Below are 14648 nucleotides of genomic sequence, written 5' to 3' on the forward strand. Positions count from 1 at the left end.
GTAAATGGTTCTCTATACTTTTTTCTTTAAAGCTAAAAAAATAAATCTCAATTAATATGAATTTTTCTCTCACGTGCTTACATAACTTTATTTACTTATTTTTTTCTTTTTTAGCTTTTGAAGGCTTATTTTCAGGAAACTTGTTATGGAGAAGAGTGTTCTAATCTAGGGAAAGCATGGCATACTGATAGGATTACCTCCAGAACTAAAAACGGACTTCAAAGTCATAAAAAAAAGTTTTCCTGATTGTTTCTAAGTCTCATGTAACAGAGCAGAGGCATAACCTCAGGACAGGCCTGGAAGAAGATTAAAAAGAGGGAACTGTAATCATTATTCCATTACCTCTGAATGGCGGCAACCTTGCCCTGCCTTCGTTGCAAATGTTTTCTATTACCCAGGCCTTGCCCTGTGCTACCATTTTACCTCCAAGCTCTGTTGCTACCATGTGTCTCCAAACTACATTTATTCATACTTTACGTTGCTCATACTTAGTAACTGATAGGTCAAATTCTTTAGCTTCCAAAGCAACTGATTAATTGGTGCTAATGCCCCACCCCACACTTATTTTGTTAGTTTTAATTTAATTTTTTACTTTGAAAATTTCAAACATATATAAAACAAACAGAATCACATAACAAACCCTGTTTACTCATCAGCGAATTTCAATTATCAATATTCTGCCATGCTTGTATTATTTATATCTCCACCCACACCCCTTTTTAATGTTTACTTTCTTTTTTCTTTTAGTTAAAATTTACATAAATTGTAATTTCAAGTCTTAGCTATACTTTTTAGACAATTGAACACATATGGGTAACACATACCCCTTTCACAATATAGTCTCTTTCCATCTCCCTGCAAAGTTCCCTCACAGACTGTCCTCACCCCTCCTCTTTCAAGACACAACCCCAGTTCTGAGTTTTTCTTTTGTTTAACCTTAGTTTTGCCTGTTCTTAAACTTCTATAAATTGATTCATCTAGTATGTAGTTTTGCGTGTGTGTCCAGCTTCTTTCACTCAGCGTAATGCTGTAAAATTCACCCATGTTGCTGCCAGCATCAGTTATTGGCTCTTTTTGTTATTGTTGTTCACTAGCATCCCATTGTATAAATTCTGTACCATAATTTGTCTCTTCTTTCTCTTGTTAGAGGATAGTTTGGTTGTTTCCAGTTTTTAGCTATTGTAAATAAAGCTCGTGTGGATGTTTTTATACAAGTCTTTTTTGTGGATAGTTGTTTTTATTTCTCTTGAGTATAATACTCTAGTTGTGGAATTACTAGTAAAAGGTACTTGCAGGTTTAGCTTTAAAGTTTAACCTACTCCCAGACTGGTTGTACTGTCACTGCTTTTTAAATTGCTTTTTTTTTTTTTTTGGTTGTTTTGAATGGGTAATTAAATTAAGTGGTCAAAAAACCCAAACAGCATAAGAAGTGTATGTTGAGGAGCATACTTTGCAACCTGTTCTGATCCACCCCACTGCTCCACACTGCCTCCTACAGGAAAGCATTTTCATTAGTTCTTTGTGCATTCTTCCAATTCCTAATGCAATTATGAATAAATAAACATATGTTTGTCCCCTTTCATCTTCTAACACAAAAGGTAGCCTAATATATATATATTAGGCTCTCCATAATGCACCTCCCTATTTTCAACTAACAACATATCCTTGAGTCTTTCCATATTGGTAAATAAAGAGCTTCCTCATTCTTTTTTTAAACACTGCTCTATTGATGGTCTCTTGGATCACTTCTAACCAGTTACTATTATACACAGTGCTGCAGGGAAGAATCTTATACCTACATCATGATATGTATATATAATAAATTTTCATAATGGTGCTTTAGCCTTAGCAGACCAAGGGATATAGGGATTTGTAATTTTGACAATATTGTCCAATTGTGCCCCAAATGACTCGTGACATATTACACTGCCATCAGCAATGCATGAAACCTCCGCTTATCCATACTTTTGCCACCACAGTGTACTGTGTACCTGGATCTGTGCCATTCTCAAACATTTCAACCTAAGTTGAACAGCTAAGAAAAATAAATATGCAACAACCCCAAACCCCTTGATGTTTTGAGGTGGAAGTACTAAGCAGGACTGGCTACATAATTTTTGGATACAATATAAAACTTTGGAGCCCTTGTTCAAACATTATTAAAAATTTCAAGATGGTAAGAATAGAACATTAAGCCAAGCATGGAGCTTTTCTAAGTATGCGGGCGACCCCATGTAATGGCACAAGCTGAAAGTTGTCCCTGGTCCTAAGCATCATGATAAAAGCAAAAAATCTTTGACTGAGTATCTTATTTGATCTTGAAATTATATAAATTTTGCGTTCCATTCCATATAATAATTATATTTTATATTACTTATATCAAATTGCATTGACCTTTCAGGATGGCATATCATGGCTACTGTGTGGCAATACCCCCGGTGACCACTGGCACCCCCACACAGTCTGATGGGAGAACTCTGGATGATATCTCTCAGAAATCCCCTGCTTTCAGACAAGCCTTTTAACACTAATCATAAAAATACAGGGTCACATTTTCCTTGCTTCACATCTAAATAATAAGTACCCACGATGGAGGGAACTGAAGGCCAAGTGGAGGCTGGTGTCAGTACAGCCATTGGAAAAAGATCTATAAGTTCAAAATTGGTGTTTGTCTTAGTTTCTGATAATACAATGCCCATTAAGAATCCTGATTTACCCCTCCTAGGATGGAACGCAGTGCCCTGTACCATGGGGTTCTTCATGCTTCTGCATTCTTAGAATGTTTGTCATTATGGTGTTGGGACCCCCAAGAGTCAGTGTTCGTGGGTTGAAGATAAAGCTAGAGGAAATTTTCTGAAAGAACTTGGGATAGTCACTTCTGAAATAATAGAAAGCAAGTGGAGTGGAGGGAAAGAAACAAGTTTTGAGATATTGGGATGGACATTTACTGAGATGCCAGATGTTGTGTTAAGGGTTTTATATCTTTATAGCTTATATCTTTACATCATCTGCGGAGCTCCCTTCTTAGGACTTCCCCATCAACAGGTAACATCTGAAAAGGACAGAGAGGCAGACAGAGACAGAGAGAGAGACACACAAAGAAACAGCTACACAAATAGACAAAGAAAAAAAGTAGAACCGGATGACAAACAATTAATAAAGTATAGCCAATATACTCATGAAGACTCAGGTGAGAGACAGAAACAATTTGATCGTATATTAAACTAAGTCACACTTTCATAGCCATAGTTATAAGTGTTCATCCAGATGGTCCTGAGTGCCAACATTCTCTGCTCTTTCACCCCCTCTGCTGGTACCACCAAGAAGCAGTCCTCAGGTCAAAACAGCAGCAAACGCCAGGGAGGTGATGAAAATGACATGGGTATTTTATGCAGCTGTGCTTCTCAAACCTCACTATGCCTGTGAATTGCCTGGGAATCTTAGTTAAATGCAGATTCTTATTCAGTAAGTCTGGGCTTGGGACAGAGAGTCTGCATTTGCAGCAGGTTCCCAGGTGATGCTGGTCCTTGGACCACACTTGGAACAGCAAGGCTTTCTACAATCAACAATCACCAGCACAAAAACTCCTTCTTGAGGTTTCCCAATTTCAAATAGAACTGATCTCTATGGCTTTTAAGGAGCTCTACATACAACAGTGGGTCCAATCCACGATTGAACAGTTTAAGTTTATTGGGAATGTTTCTCCAGTTGTATCAATGATTTACTTCTGTATAAGTCATCAGCTTCATCATGCCCTTGATGGTATAAGCATATTGAAATTGAGTGAGGAAATGTGGCAATGATGTTGTCATACAGTATCAGATTTTTATTTTAGAAAAGTCATTTAACCAACCCTCTCATTTTACAAATCAGGAAGCTGAGGCACAAAGAGAGTACATGACTTGACCACAATCACACAGCTTGTTGATAGCAGCTAGACTAAATCTAGTTACATGGACACCATCCTGAAACTGCCTGACCAGATTGCTTCCCATTTTTCTCTTTTCCAAAGTGACCAGACTCATATCTGCTAAATCTTATAAATCACTGAAGTCATCGGTGGCAGATCACAAAACTCAGGAAATACATATGACAGTATACATGGCATCTCGTTCTTTGTAAATCAGTGCCCAGCTCTCTAATAGTAGACTTGGCCTTGAAATATCCATTAAAAGAAAAACGAAATACCAGACCAATAGGTGATTCATCGCCTATTGGATCTTTAATCCATATTTGTATTTATCCTTTCTTTCTGACTCCAGTTTATCACAACAGGACACATCAGGTCTTCATTGATATTCTTTAAAATTCCCCACCAAAATAATACATACTAGTTACGTATAGGGGCGATGAGAAGATTCTTCCTAAGCATGTTTTAAGTGAATGATTTATTATTTGGGTAGATAAAAAAATGAATTGATCATCGTATTCAGATAAATTCATCATAACCAAATAGCAAATCAGAAGGACTTGTCAGACCTTCAAATGAGGCCACTCTCAAAGTGGGGTGAACCGTGAACTGTGTAATTTCATATCGTCAGCATCAAAATTCACTGTAGAGTACTTAAGTGATTTTCATGCCTGAATGAGAGTAAAAGGTGCGTTTCCAAACTGCCCTTTCCGTTCCCAACAAAAAAAAGGCATGAGAGTAAATAAAAAGTTTCCTGGCCGCTGAGGTCCCACCCAATGTAAGCGTAGAATGAGATGAGCAAAGTGAGTGAGCGAGTGAAATCAAATGTAACAAAAGCCATTATTTACAGATCAGAAATTTATATTGTCAGCGTAATATCTGTGAGACTAAACAGCGTTAGAGAGTATATAAAAGCAGAACGCTTTGGTGTAGAAGAACAGAGCTCAGGACACAGCACATCCACAGTTCCAAAAAGAGGGCTCGTTCTCTCTCTACCTGCTCTGCTCCTCGTCCAGTTGTCAAAAGGTAAGATTAATATCGAGTAATTGTAAGATTGTATTTCCTATTTTGGGTACAGTTTAGTACTTTTAAGGGGTCAAAGTATTATGAATTAAAGTATTGCTCTTTCATCTTATAGTTTACGACTAATAACACAGGGGGCAGAATGCAGACGAAAAAGTGATATAAAATGTACTTACATATACTTCAACATAGCGAAGCCTCAAAGTGAATCGGAGAAATAATTCCATTCTAAAACATAAAATAGAAAGAAAAACAAAGATTCAAATTAATGCACTTGTTACAAGATTTAAGTGTTATGAGAATTACATTTTTTAAATAATTGTAACACTTTTAAAAAGTATTTTCCTTGAATTTGATAAATGTGTATATTACTTGGAACAGAAGGCGCCTTTTAAATTCAGCAGAAATGTGTCCATTAGAGAGTCTATACAAGCAATTGCTCTTTACCAATGAAAACTTATGGTTTCCCAAAAGAGTAAATACAAATCATCTTTCAAATGTTCAGATTTCTGATAAGTCTATCAAAAAATCAAAGTCCATGAAATCAACTCTTTGTAAATAAGACATAGCGTATTTGGTACACAGAACAAATATCATCGATTATTGGAAATTCTTTGGCTGGAGCTCAGTAAAACCACAGATTAGTAATTATCTATTATGTACTTAGAACCAATAGTAATACATAAAATATCTATAATATCCACATTTTGAAATAAAATTTTTGTAAGTCTATTTAGAAGACAAAATCGTATATTCCAAAGTACCTATTTAAGCTCTTGAAGACAGAGAATGATTTTACAAAGATCCTCAATGGAGCAAATAATTAAGTGGTATGATTTTTCCACATATAAGACAGACCTATGAGAGTTTAAAAAGTATTTATTTGGTCTATAACACTAATACATTTAGGGATATTCTACAACGTCACCTTGCCTAGGTCTAAGTTAAGTCTTTCTAAAAGACTTCTTACACAGGGAATACTATTGTTATTATATTTTCCCTTTAATTTTGAGTGGAAATTATAGTTCTTACAAAACTATGGATTCTCCTTTTAGGCTACCTAAAGTGGGGGGTAGGGGATTAATTGGGAATTCTCTTATGGAATAAGATTTTGATACTAAAATAACATAAACATTTGCTTTCTCAGTAGTGGTATTCAAACAAGTTTATTCTTAAAATTTTTCACAATTCAATAGATATTTACAAATGAATAAATGAAAATTTAAAAATCAGTTCCTTTTTCAGTAGAACTCATTTCACTGCCTATAGAGGACACTCAGATCTGCGTGGCTGCTTCCTCTTCCATCAGCTCCCACAGCAGAATAGCATGTGCTCTAAGTCTGCCTCTGCAGCATGCAACAGAAGATTTTGTAAAACCTTTAGAAATTTTGCATGGAAGGAATTATTTAGGACTAAATTGACTTTACAACAGTGATGCAATCCTAAAACATAAAAAAATGCTTGCTTTATTTTTTTTTAATTCCTGAAAGCATGAATTTATAATTGAGAATTATAATCAGAAGACACTACCTACATATATGACAAGGCTTGCCAACTTGGTAAACTTAAGCATAGCAAAACGTCAAATTAGTAATTTAATGTTGATGAATGAAGAAGCATGAATATGTAATTCTTACTGTGTTGCTTTGTCTAACTGACCACTTGATCTAATGAAACTTACTATTTCAAAGAAAAAAAATATACCATTGCTGGTATTACAGTCTCCACATTTTAGTGCCAAAGATAGATAGTAAATATGGCTAGGATGTTAAAGAAAAGATTGATAGTTTAAAATGATAATATTTGTAAAAATCCTTATTTCTAACCAACTGCTATTTGCTAAAAATACTCATTCAAATTATTTACAGAGAAGCATAATCAAACTTGAATTGAAATCCTCACTCTCAAAGTAAACACGGTCTGACTTGAGTAGCAGAGAGAAGTCCAGGACAAATACTGGACTTGAGGTTTCTATTCAGAAAAAAGAGGTTGCCCTGTGGGAACATTCTGCCCCACGTTCATGTTGGTCCCCGCTGCAGCCCCACCCACACTGCATCATGTCCTTGGCATTCTATGGCTTCACAGGACATCTGCTTGGGATACAAGGACAAGCAACCAGGTGTATCTTATAACCAGGTCTAGGGTGTCACAAGCAGTGAATGACATGTCCTGGACGAAGTCCAGTCATAAAACAACATGGGGACTTCCAAGGCTTCGGAAGCAAGCATTAATTTTCATTATGACAGTGATCTCTTATTTCTTAGTTGTGATTGTTGAAGTTGCCAGAAGCATTAGTTCTTGTTGCAAATTGCTTGTCTTTAAAATGATTTTTTTCCATTTAATTTAGAACAGGTCAAAGCACCCTAAAATACCTCAAATCTGTTGGCCGCTTTATAATTACAAAGTCTAGACCAAGTTACACTATTTAAAATATAAATGAATAATACATCTGAACCGACAGCTGGTATGCCAAGTTGTAGCCCGAGGCTGCTTTAAGATGGTTGAAATGCAGTATAATGTAAATGCTTGGAAATGAAGGACTATTAATTGAAAGCCAGACTGATAGTGAAGGAGGTGGCATTATGGGTAAGGTGCCGTTCAGGCTAACCATATGTAGCATATCATCTACAGTGGATATTTTAAATGTTTATCATGGACATTTTTAATTTCAAGTCTGGAAATGAGCTTTCTAATTATTAACAGAAGTGTTCTACACTAATGAAACAGCGTAGTGGTGGTACATATCGTTTGTATCCTTTCCTGCCATCAAAAATATCTGGGGGAAAATATAATCTACTATTTGAAATGAAGCTGGAAATAGACTTAGAATAAACCTGATGACTAGTTTTTTATTTCTACTTATATTTTCTCAGTCGAAACTGAACTTATGTAGCCTGATGTTTAAATATGGTTGCTTGTCTCCCTCCCCCACCGCCCCTTGACAATGTGTTCCAACAGGCAGCAAAAATGAAAAGCATTTACTTTGTGGCTGGATTGTTTGTGATGCTGGTACAAAGCAGCTGGCAACGTTCCCTTCAGGACTCAGAGGAGAAATCCAGGTATTAAATCTTTAGACTTCAACTAACATAGCACTATGGTTAGAATATAGCCTGCAGAAACTATGACTAGTGAAGAGGTCTCAGTAACTTAGAGTAAATATTCTACACAATTTTCAAATGTTTAAATTATCATTGTGATAAAGTCGTTTCTGGAGTGTAGATCAGAGTGTGTGGTTTCACAACCAAAGGGGTAGGCAATGTTGGAAAATGTGTTACATGGGAAATTATAGCTCTTTGAAATCTTCAGCTGATCCTATCTATCCATTCATTACTCACACACTGCATAGCAGATTATTTCAATTATTCATACTAACTTTTTCTCTTTTTTATTCCTTTAAAAAAATAACACTGTTTTTTGCTAATTGTAAAAGTCATACATGTTGATGATAGAAAATATGCACAAAGTGTTATGTATGTACCGTATATAACTATATGTCAGATCATTATACAGCTTCGTATTATGCATTTTCTCTTAGCATTGTATTGTTAACTTTTTCTTATATCATTAAAAATATCCATTAAATGTATGATATTTCATGACTATGTACAATTTTAACTCATAAATATACAATATTTATTTAGCTATTCCTCTTCTATTGAATACCTTTGAGTTCTTTAAATTTTCCAAAAGAGAATACTGCAAATAACATTTCTCCTCACATTTCTTACTATTTTTCTGAGGGTAGATTTCTAGTAGTAAAATTACTGGTCAAAGGGTTTAAATGAGTTTAAATCTTTTATAATATTTTGCCAACTTGCTATCCAGAAAAGTCACACACAGGCACACTCCCGTCAGCATAAAGCAAATACTCCTCTCACAGTATCCTCTCCCATATTTAATCTTTGCTAATTTGACAGGTGAAAATAGTATCTCATTTTCCTTTCTCAGTATTAATCACATAGAATATTTCCCCATATTTGCCATGCCAGTCAACTGGTGATTACTGGCATGTGGATTGCCTACTATACGAGTACTTTCAAATTAGCAAGTGAGCTTTTTCTTGTCTTTCTTTGAGCTTTTGTCTGTCTTTCACTATTAGTTACCATGTACCCAGTAATGGAACTACTTTTTTTATATTAATACATGCAAAACAAAATCGGGAGCAGAAATGTGCTGAGATTCTTTACTCTTTTAAAATATTCAGTTCAAGTCATTGCTCTCTCTGTCATTATTAGTGTAATCATAAGTAGACGAATTAGTTGTAAAAAGATTTAATCCTATCTCAGAAAAAAAAGAAGCCATTTGAAAAATCGGTGACTGGAATTCAGAATCAGAGTGCATTCAACTCTAATAAAATTCTGGGATTCCCATGGCAAACAAGTTCTCTCTGAACTACCAACTGAAATACTCTAGGCACCTGCCTTTCAGCTACATGTGGTCCCATATCGTGTAGAGAAGATGCTCCTCGAATGAGTCTACTCTTGAGGAGAGATGTAGTTGCACCAATCCACTGTTGTCCACAGCTCATTCCCAGCTCCCCAGACAGACCCGTTCAATGACCCAGAGCAGATGAATGAAGACAAGCGCCATTCGCAGGGCACGTTCACCAGTGACTACAGCAAGTATCTGGACTCCAGGCGTGCCCAGGATTTCGTGCAGTGGTTGATGAACACCAAGAGGAACAAGTAAGGGTCTGAACCGAGTCCAAAATATGCACACAGATAAGTTATTTAAAAATATCCAAAGTGTCTCCTGACTTTCTTATCATGCTCGTCAAATAGTACCCATAAGCTTTCAATTATGATGGCTTTCAAGGTTGGTGATGCTGTCCTTTGTATTATGCCTCAGAATGTCCCATCTCTCATCCCTCCAAACCCCTTACCCACCCTCTAATTATTTTCCCAACTGTGGTCTTAGCAATATTTACTCCTGCCCATTTTCCATTAAAATTGAAAGCTGACTTGAATGGACCTGCAAGGTGAGGAATCTAATTTCTGACCAAAATATAACAGCAAATTCAACATCTCCTTGTAGGGTTCAAACTCATGACTATGATCACATTAAAGTTTTCCTAAGCCAAGTTAATCATGGTAAGGAATGGAAACAGATGCAGTCTTTTTCTTGTAGAATACAATCCAAGATACACACTTAAAATTACAACCTAGCTGCACTGCATATAAGGGAAGAAGGCAAATAAGAACGTGAGCCTATCGTTAAGGCATACATTTTAATGTTGGATTTTTGTTGACAGTGTTGGGTTTTTTGCTGCGTCTAGGCTACTGAAAGAAATCATCCACAAGGGTTTCACAGAGATGGTGGAATTTCACAATTTATTTGGAGGGTGGCCCACAACGGGATGGGAGTCATACATACAAACTAGCTGAAGAATTCTAAAAATCAGGCAAAGGGCATAGATTCGTCTGGAGAGAATGGAGATGGGAAAGTGACTGAGAGAGAGAGAAGAATGAGCCAGCAGGAAGAATTGGAGAGACAGGGTGGTTGACCCACAGTTCTTATAGTGGAGGTCACAAGAGATGGTAGTCAGGATCAGAGCAAATACTGGGAGAAGTATCTTCTGTTAAGGGCTACTGATGGGCCATGGGTGAAATGTGAGAAATCAGAAATTTGAAAAAAAAATGAAAACAGCTGCCCTCATTTCTAGAAAGGGAATGCCACCATTTGGTAAACTAATGTAAAATAGCCCTCTCTCTCAGGCAGTTTCTGTTGTGTGTCTAAGATGAAACCTCCCAGGGTTACTATGTGTTGGAGAGACTGAAGGCAGCGGGCCAACCACCTCCACAGAACACTGTACACCCTTGAGGGTGATATGGGGTCATCGTCTTAGCTTTCCTCACTGCTGTTCCGTCACATGTTTCCTTTCATCAATTACCATGTGTTTCTTTTGATGACACTTCAAGATGGTCCATTGCTTTCCCTTGACTCAATTAACTAACACTGACCCCACCCATACTAATGACAAAGAGCTGCTTTGTTTGCAAGTAGCACAGCCTGGTAGAGAGCCCACATATACCAAGACTGAAGTAAATGCAGCATTAATAGTCAATGGTACAGATAAGCAGGAGAGGTGACAATGGGTGCGATGGGTGGAGTAGGGGAAATTTAGCCCCCCTTAAATGATATTAGCCCTCTCCCCTCACCCAAGTAATTAAAGTAGTTTCAAGATGAGTCCCCCTCATCTAGCCACCCTCGCCTCCTGAATCTCCCTAAGCCTCTTGTACATAGAATCCTGAACCCAAAGCTGCCACTGCTTATAGGTGAGAACCATATTGCCAAAGAGACAGATCTTCAATTTAACTTTCACATTTCTTTCAGGAATAACATTGCCAAACGTCATGACGAATTTGAGAGACACGCTGAAGGGACCTTTACCAGTGATGTAAGTTCTTATTTGGAAGGCCAAGCTGCCAAGGAATTCATCGCTTGGCTGGTGAAAGGCCGAGGCAGGCGCGAGTAAGTCTATACACTCTGATTTAATTTTTGTTTTTGTGCTTGGTTCTGAAAACTTAGATTAGTTATCTATACATGGATCTGAATTACAGAAGCAATTAGTACATCTCACAAAGTAAGGAAATAACTCCTATTGGTGGGAGATAGTGTATAAAAGCCTAATGGGCTTTACTTTGGTAGCCAGTATTAATAACAGAGTCACACAGGTGACATTTTTATCCCTCTTTGTAGTTGTATTATAATTAGGATATTAATTTGTCAATCCAAGAAACTTTTGAGAATAGAGTGCTTTTGATAACGGCACTAGGACAACAAGCTTAAAGTAGGACTGTCATAGGAAAACTGGGGATAAGGAAAAAGAAGAAACAATAACGAAAAAAAGTTTGACTTGCAATATTTATATAGGAGATCAACATGTATTTACGTGTTGGTAAGTTTCTAGGTAAAAATCTGATGAAGACCAAAAGGAACTAAACTTAAAGTGTTTCGTGAAATGACACTCAAAATAGAAATATGTGGAAATATCCATATGAGCAACATACTCATTTTTTTAATGGGACTGTCATAGAGATAGATAACCATTAAATTATCACAGTTGAAAATGAGGCGATGATTTTTAGGTACTTTCTTGCATCTTACCACAACCAAACAGACCCCTGATCAAGATTTAAATTATGAGAAGCAGAAAATTTATGTTCAACTCAATACTTTTTAGTGAGATTTAAAACAAGGTTACTGAGACTTATTGTCACTGATTTTTTAAACATTAATGATTAAATTTACAAAATCAATGGTAAAATAGTCACATTTGAGTATATTTTCTGGTGTTTTAAAGGGATACCAAAATGTCTGCTTACTAAACTGATCAAATAGAAAATCTAATGTAGACTAAAGTTTAATCCCTTTATACTGCACTTTGCAAGGCTGTTCTGACAATCACTAGTTTTCCAATATATCATTTATTTTTTATGAATTATAAACAAATTAATAGTCTCAATAATAACTTCTGTGTTTCCAGTATACTAAGCAGATGAAAAGGGCTTGAAGTGATACAGTCTTAGTTTCACATCCCAGCTTTGCTCTTTACTACCTACAGAATTTCCATTCTGACATGCACCAGTTCATACAGGTTTCTATGAGGCTTTTCACAGTAGGCCCTCTGCAAACAGAAACATATTGATTCCTCAATGACCCTCACACATGTGTTATGTTTGATAGGCAATCAATAAGCATTTACTTGAAGCATTTAATCAAATACTGATTTTGCTCCTCTTTTTCCTAAGTTTCCCAGAAGAAGTCACCATCATTGAAGAACTTGGACGCAGACACGCCGATGGTTCTTTCTCTGATGAGATGAACACAGTTCTTGATAATCTTGCCACCCGGGACTTTATAAACTGGTTGCTTCAGACCAAAATTACTGACAGGTGACTGCATTTTAGTTCATTCTGCAACCATCAAAACTTTCGTAAATATTATCATACTGCTACAGATCGTTCCCTATGTGGGGGAGACAGTCTTTACCCTCTTGCTATATAATCAAAATTATGAATCATTTAAGAGTACATTATTATATTTGTTTTTGATCATTACAGTTTTATCCATTCACCCACTTATTCCAAAAACATTTCCTGAGTGTCGATACGGGACAGGGCATTAGATACATAAATAAGAATAAAAAATAAAAAAAAGCCATGGAGATGTTAAATCATTCACATAATAATGTCACATTACAAATTGTTGTATATGTTGAAATTTTATTTATGTTGAAAGTAAAATACCAGTATATCTTGTATTGTATACTTAATGTAATAAGCATTATAGTAAAAATCTAAACACCAAAATTTAACCACTTATCACGATGGGTTGTAACTGCTTTATAATTATTCATATACTTTATATTTCTTGATAGGGGAACTTCAGGATAAGTGATCTTTAAATGCAAATATTTGAAGAGTCCAAAAGACTAAGGATTTATAAGATGAAAATGTTAATAAACAACGTTTATCAAAATAAGTAGTTGAAATATTTCCTGAATAAGTTAACTATATCATCTGGGTAGTATACCCATGTTAAATCACTGTCTTATATTTTTTTATCTTTAGGAAGTAAGTATGTCACTATTGAAGATCATCTTCACCACATCACCTGCCAACCACGTGGGATGTTTGAAATTTTATGTTCTGTAAATTTAAGAGGTGTATCCTGAAGCCATATTGCTTTGCATGCCAATAAATAGATTTTCTTTTAATATTTATTGTGTTGCCAAAAGATTATAAATGGAATAAACCATTGTCAAAATATTGTTAAAATACCAGCTTTAAAATATAAAAGTGCAAAATTATCTCTTTTTTTCTTATTTTGGATGAAGCACCCTAAACTGATGATACTTAGCAATGAAATTGTTTTTCTATGATATAATTTGTACATATAAATTATTCCAATCACAACATTGCAATAATAGGATAAGGAAAGGACTGGTTGCTACAGTGGTGAAACTGGAAAAAGATTTCTTCTTGAAACTTTTGTCATAAAAATGTTCAGCTTTCAATATATCAAAAATAGACTTAAATAAAATTTTCAAGCTTCTTTACCATTGTCTGTTTTCTCTCTTCTTCGTGCTCCCACTCCTTCCATGCACCCCTTTTTCCTAAGCTGGTAGCCCACAAGCCAAAGCTGGTGCCCAGATAGTGCTTCATGTTGTGAATGGCTGCACAATGCTTTAACATTTTGAGCCAACATTGAAAACTCGTAGTATTTTATGTAAATATATTGATTTCTGCTTCTCTTGAAAGATTAGGACATCAGACAATATTAGACCCCCCAAAAAAATAAATTTCTTCTGGAGCTAAATACCAGCTGCCTCGTTCTGAAGAGTCACATGCTCTTGAGCTCACTATTGTGCACCACACACACACACACACACACACACACACACACACACGGGCACAGAATACACACCTGTGCATGCTCACATACCCACACCCACATAATGTACACACGTAGGCACTTTCCCCTGGCCCACTTTATTTATACATCTCACTTGCCTGGCACACGCCAACATTTAAGTTTGTCATGCCCTGTTCCCTTGTTTCCCTATCCTGCAATGTCCAGTCTGCCGATTGCCATGCCAGAGACTTCACTGCATACAGCATTGCCAACTCTCTTTCTCTATTTCTCTTTTTTATTGAGGTATAAAAAAACATAAAACATTGTGTACGTTTAAGGTATCCGTGAGCCAGTTTGA

At 36.1% G+C, this 14648-nt stretch overlaps 1 protein-coding gene across 2 annotated transcripts; it reads left to right on the forward strand.

Annotated features, from left to right (window-relative positions):
• Positions 1-4731: 4731 nt before the first annotated feature.
• Positions 4732-13990, forward strand: GCG (glucagon). 2 transcript variants are annotated; one of them, XM_033112010.1, is made up of 6 exons: positions 4732-4936; positions 7892-7992; positions 9457-9618; positions 11267-11404; positions 12685-12828; positions 13507-13990. In XM_033112010.1, exons 2-6 carry the CDS (start codon positions 7901-7903, stop codon positions 13511-13513), a joined length of 543 nt encoding a protein of 180 aa, XP_032967901.1. In that variant the 5' UTR covers positions 4732-4936; positions 7892-7900; the 3' UTR covers positions 13514-13990. The 2 variants fall into 2 exon arrangements, with proteins under 2 accessions (XP_032967901.1, XP_032967902.1); XM_033112011.1 differs by lacking the exon at positions 13507-13990 and having other exon boundaries at positions 12685-12832.
• The last annotated feature ends 658 nt before the right edge of the window (positions 13991-14648 follow it).

Source organism: Rhinolophus ferrumequinum, chromosome 8 (genome assembly GCF_004115265.2).
Source record: "Rhinolophus ferrumequinum isolate MPI-CBG mRhiFer1 chromosome 8, mRhiFer1_v1.p, whole genome shotgun sequence".
NCBI classification, from domain to species: domain Eukaryota; kingdom Metazoa; phylum Chordata; class Mammalia; order Chiroptera; family Rhinolophidae; genus Rhinolophus; species Rhinolophus ferrumequinum.

Coding starts and splice junctions, on each gene's coding strand:
- GCG (XM_033112010.1), top strand. CDS start 7,901: ATGAAAAGCATTTACTTTGTGGCTGGATTGTTTGTGATGCTGGTACAA. Junction 9,619..11,266: donor ATGAACACCAAGAGGAACAA/GTAAGGGTCTGA, acceptor CATTTCTTTCAG/GAATAACATTGCCAAACGTC. Junction 11,405..12,684: donor AAAGGCCGAGGCAGGCGCGA/GTAAGTCTATAC, acceptor CTTTTTCCTAAG/TTTCCCAGAAGAAGTCACCA.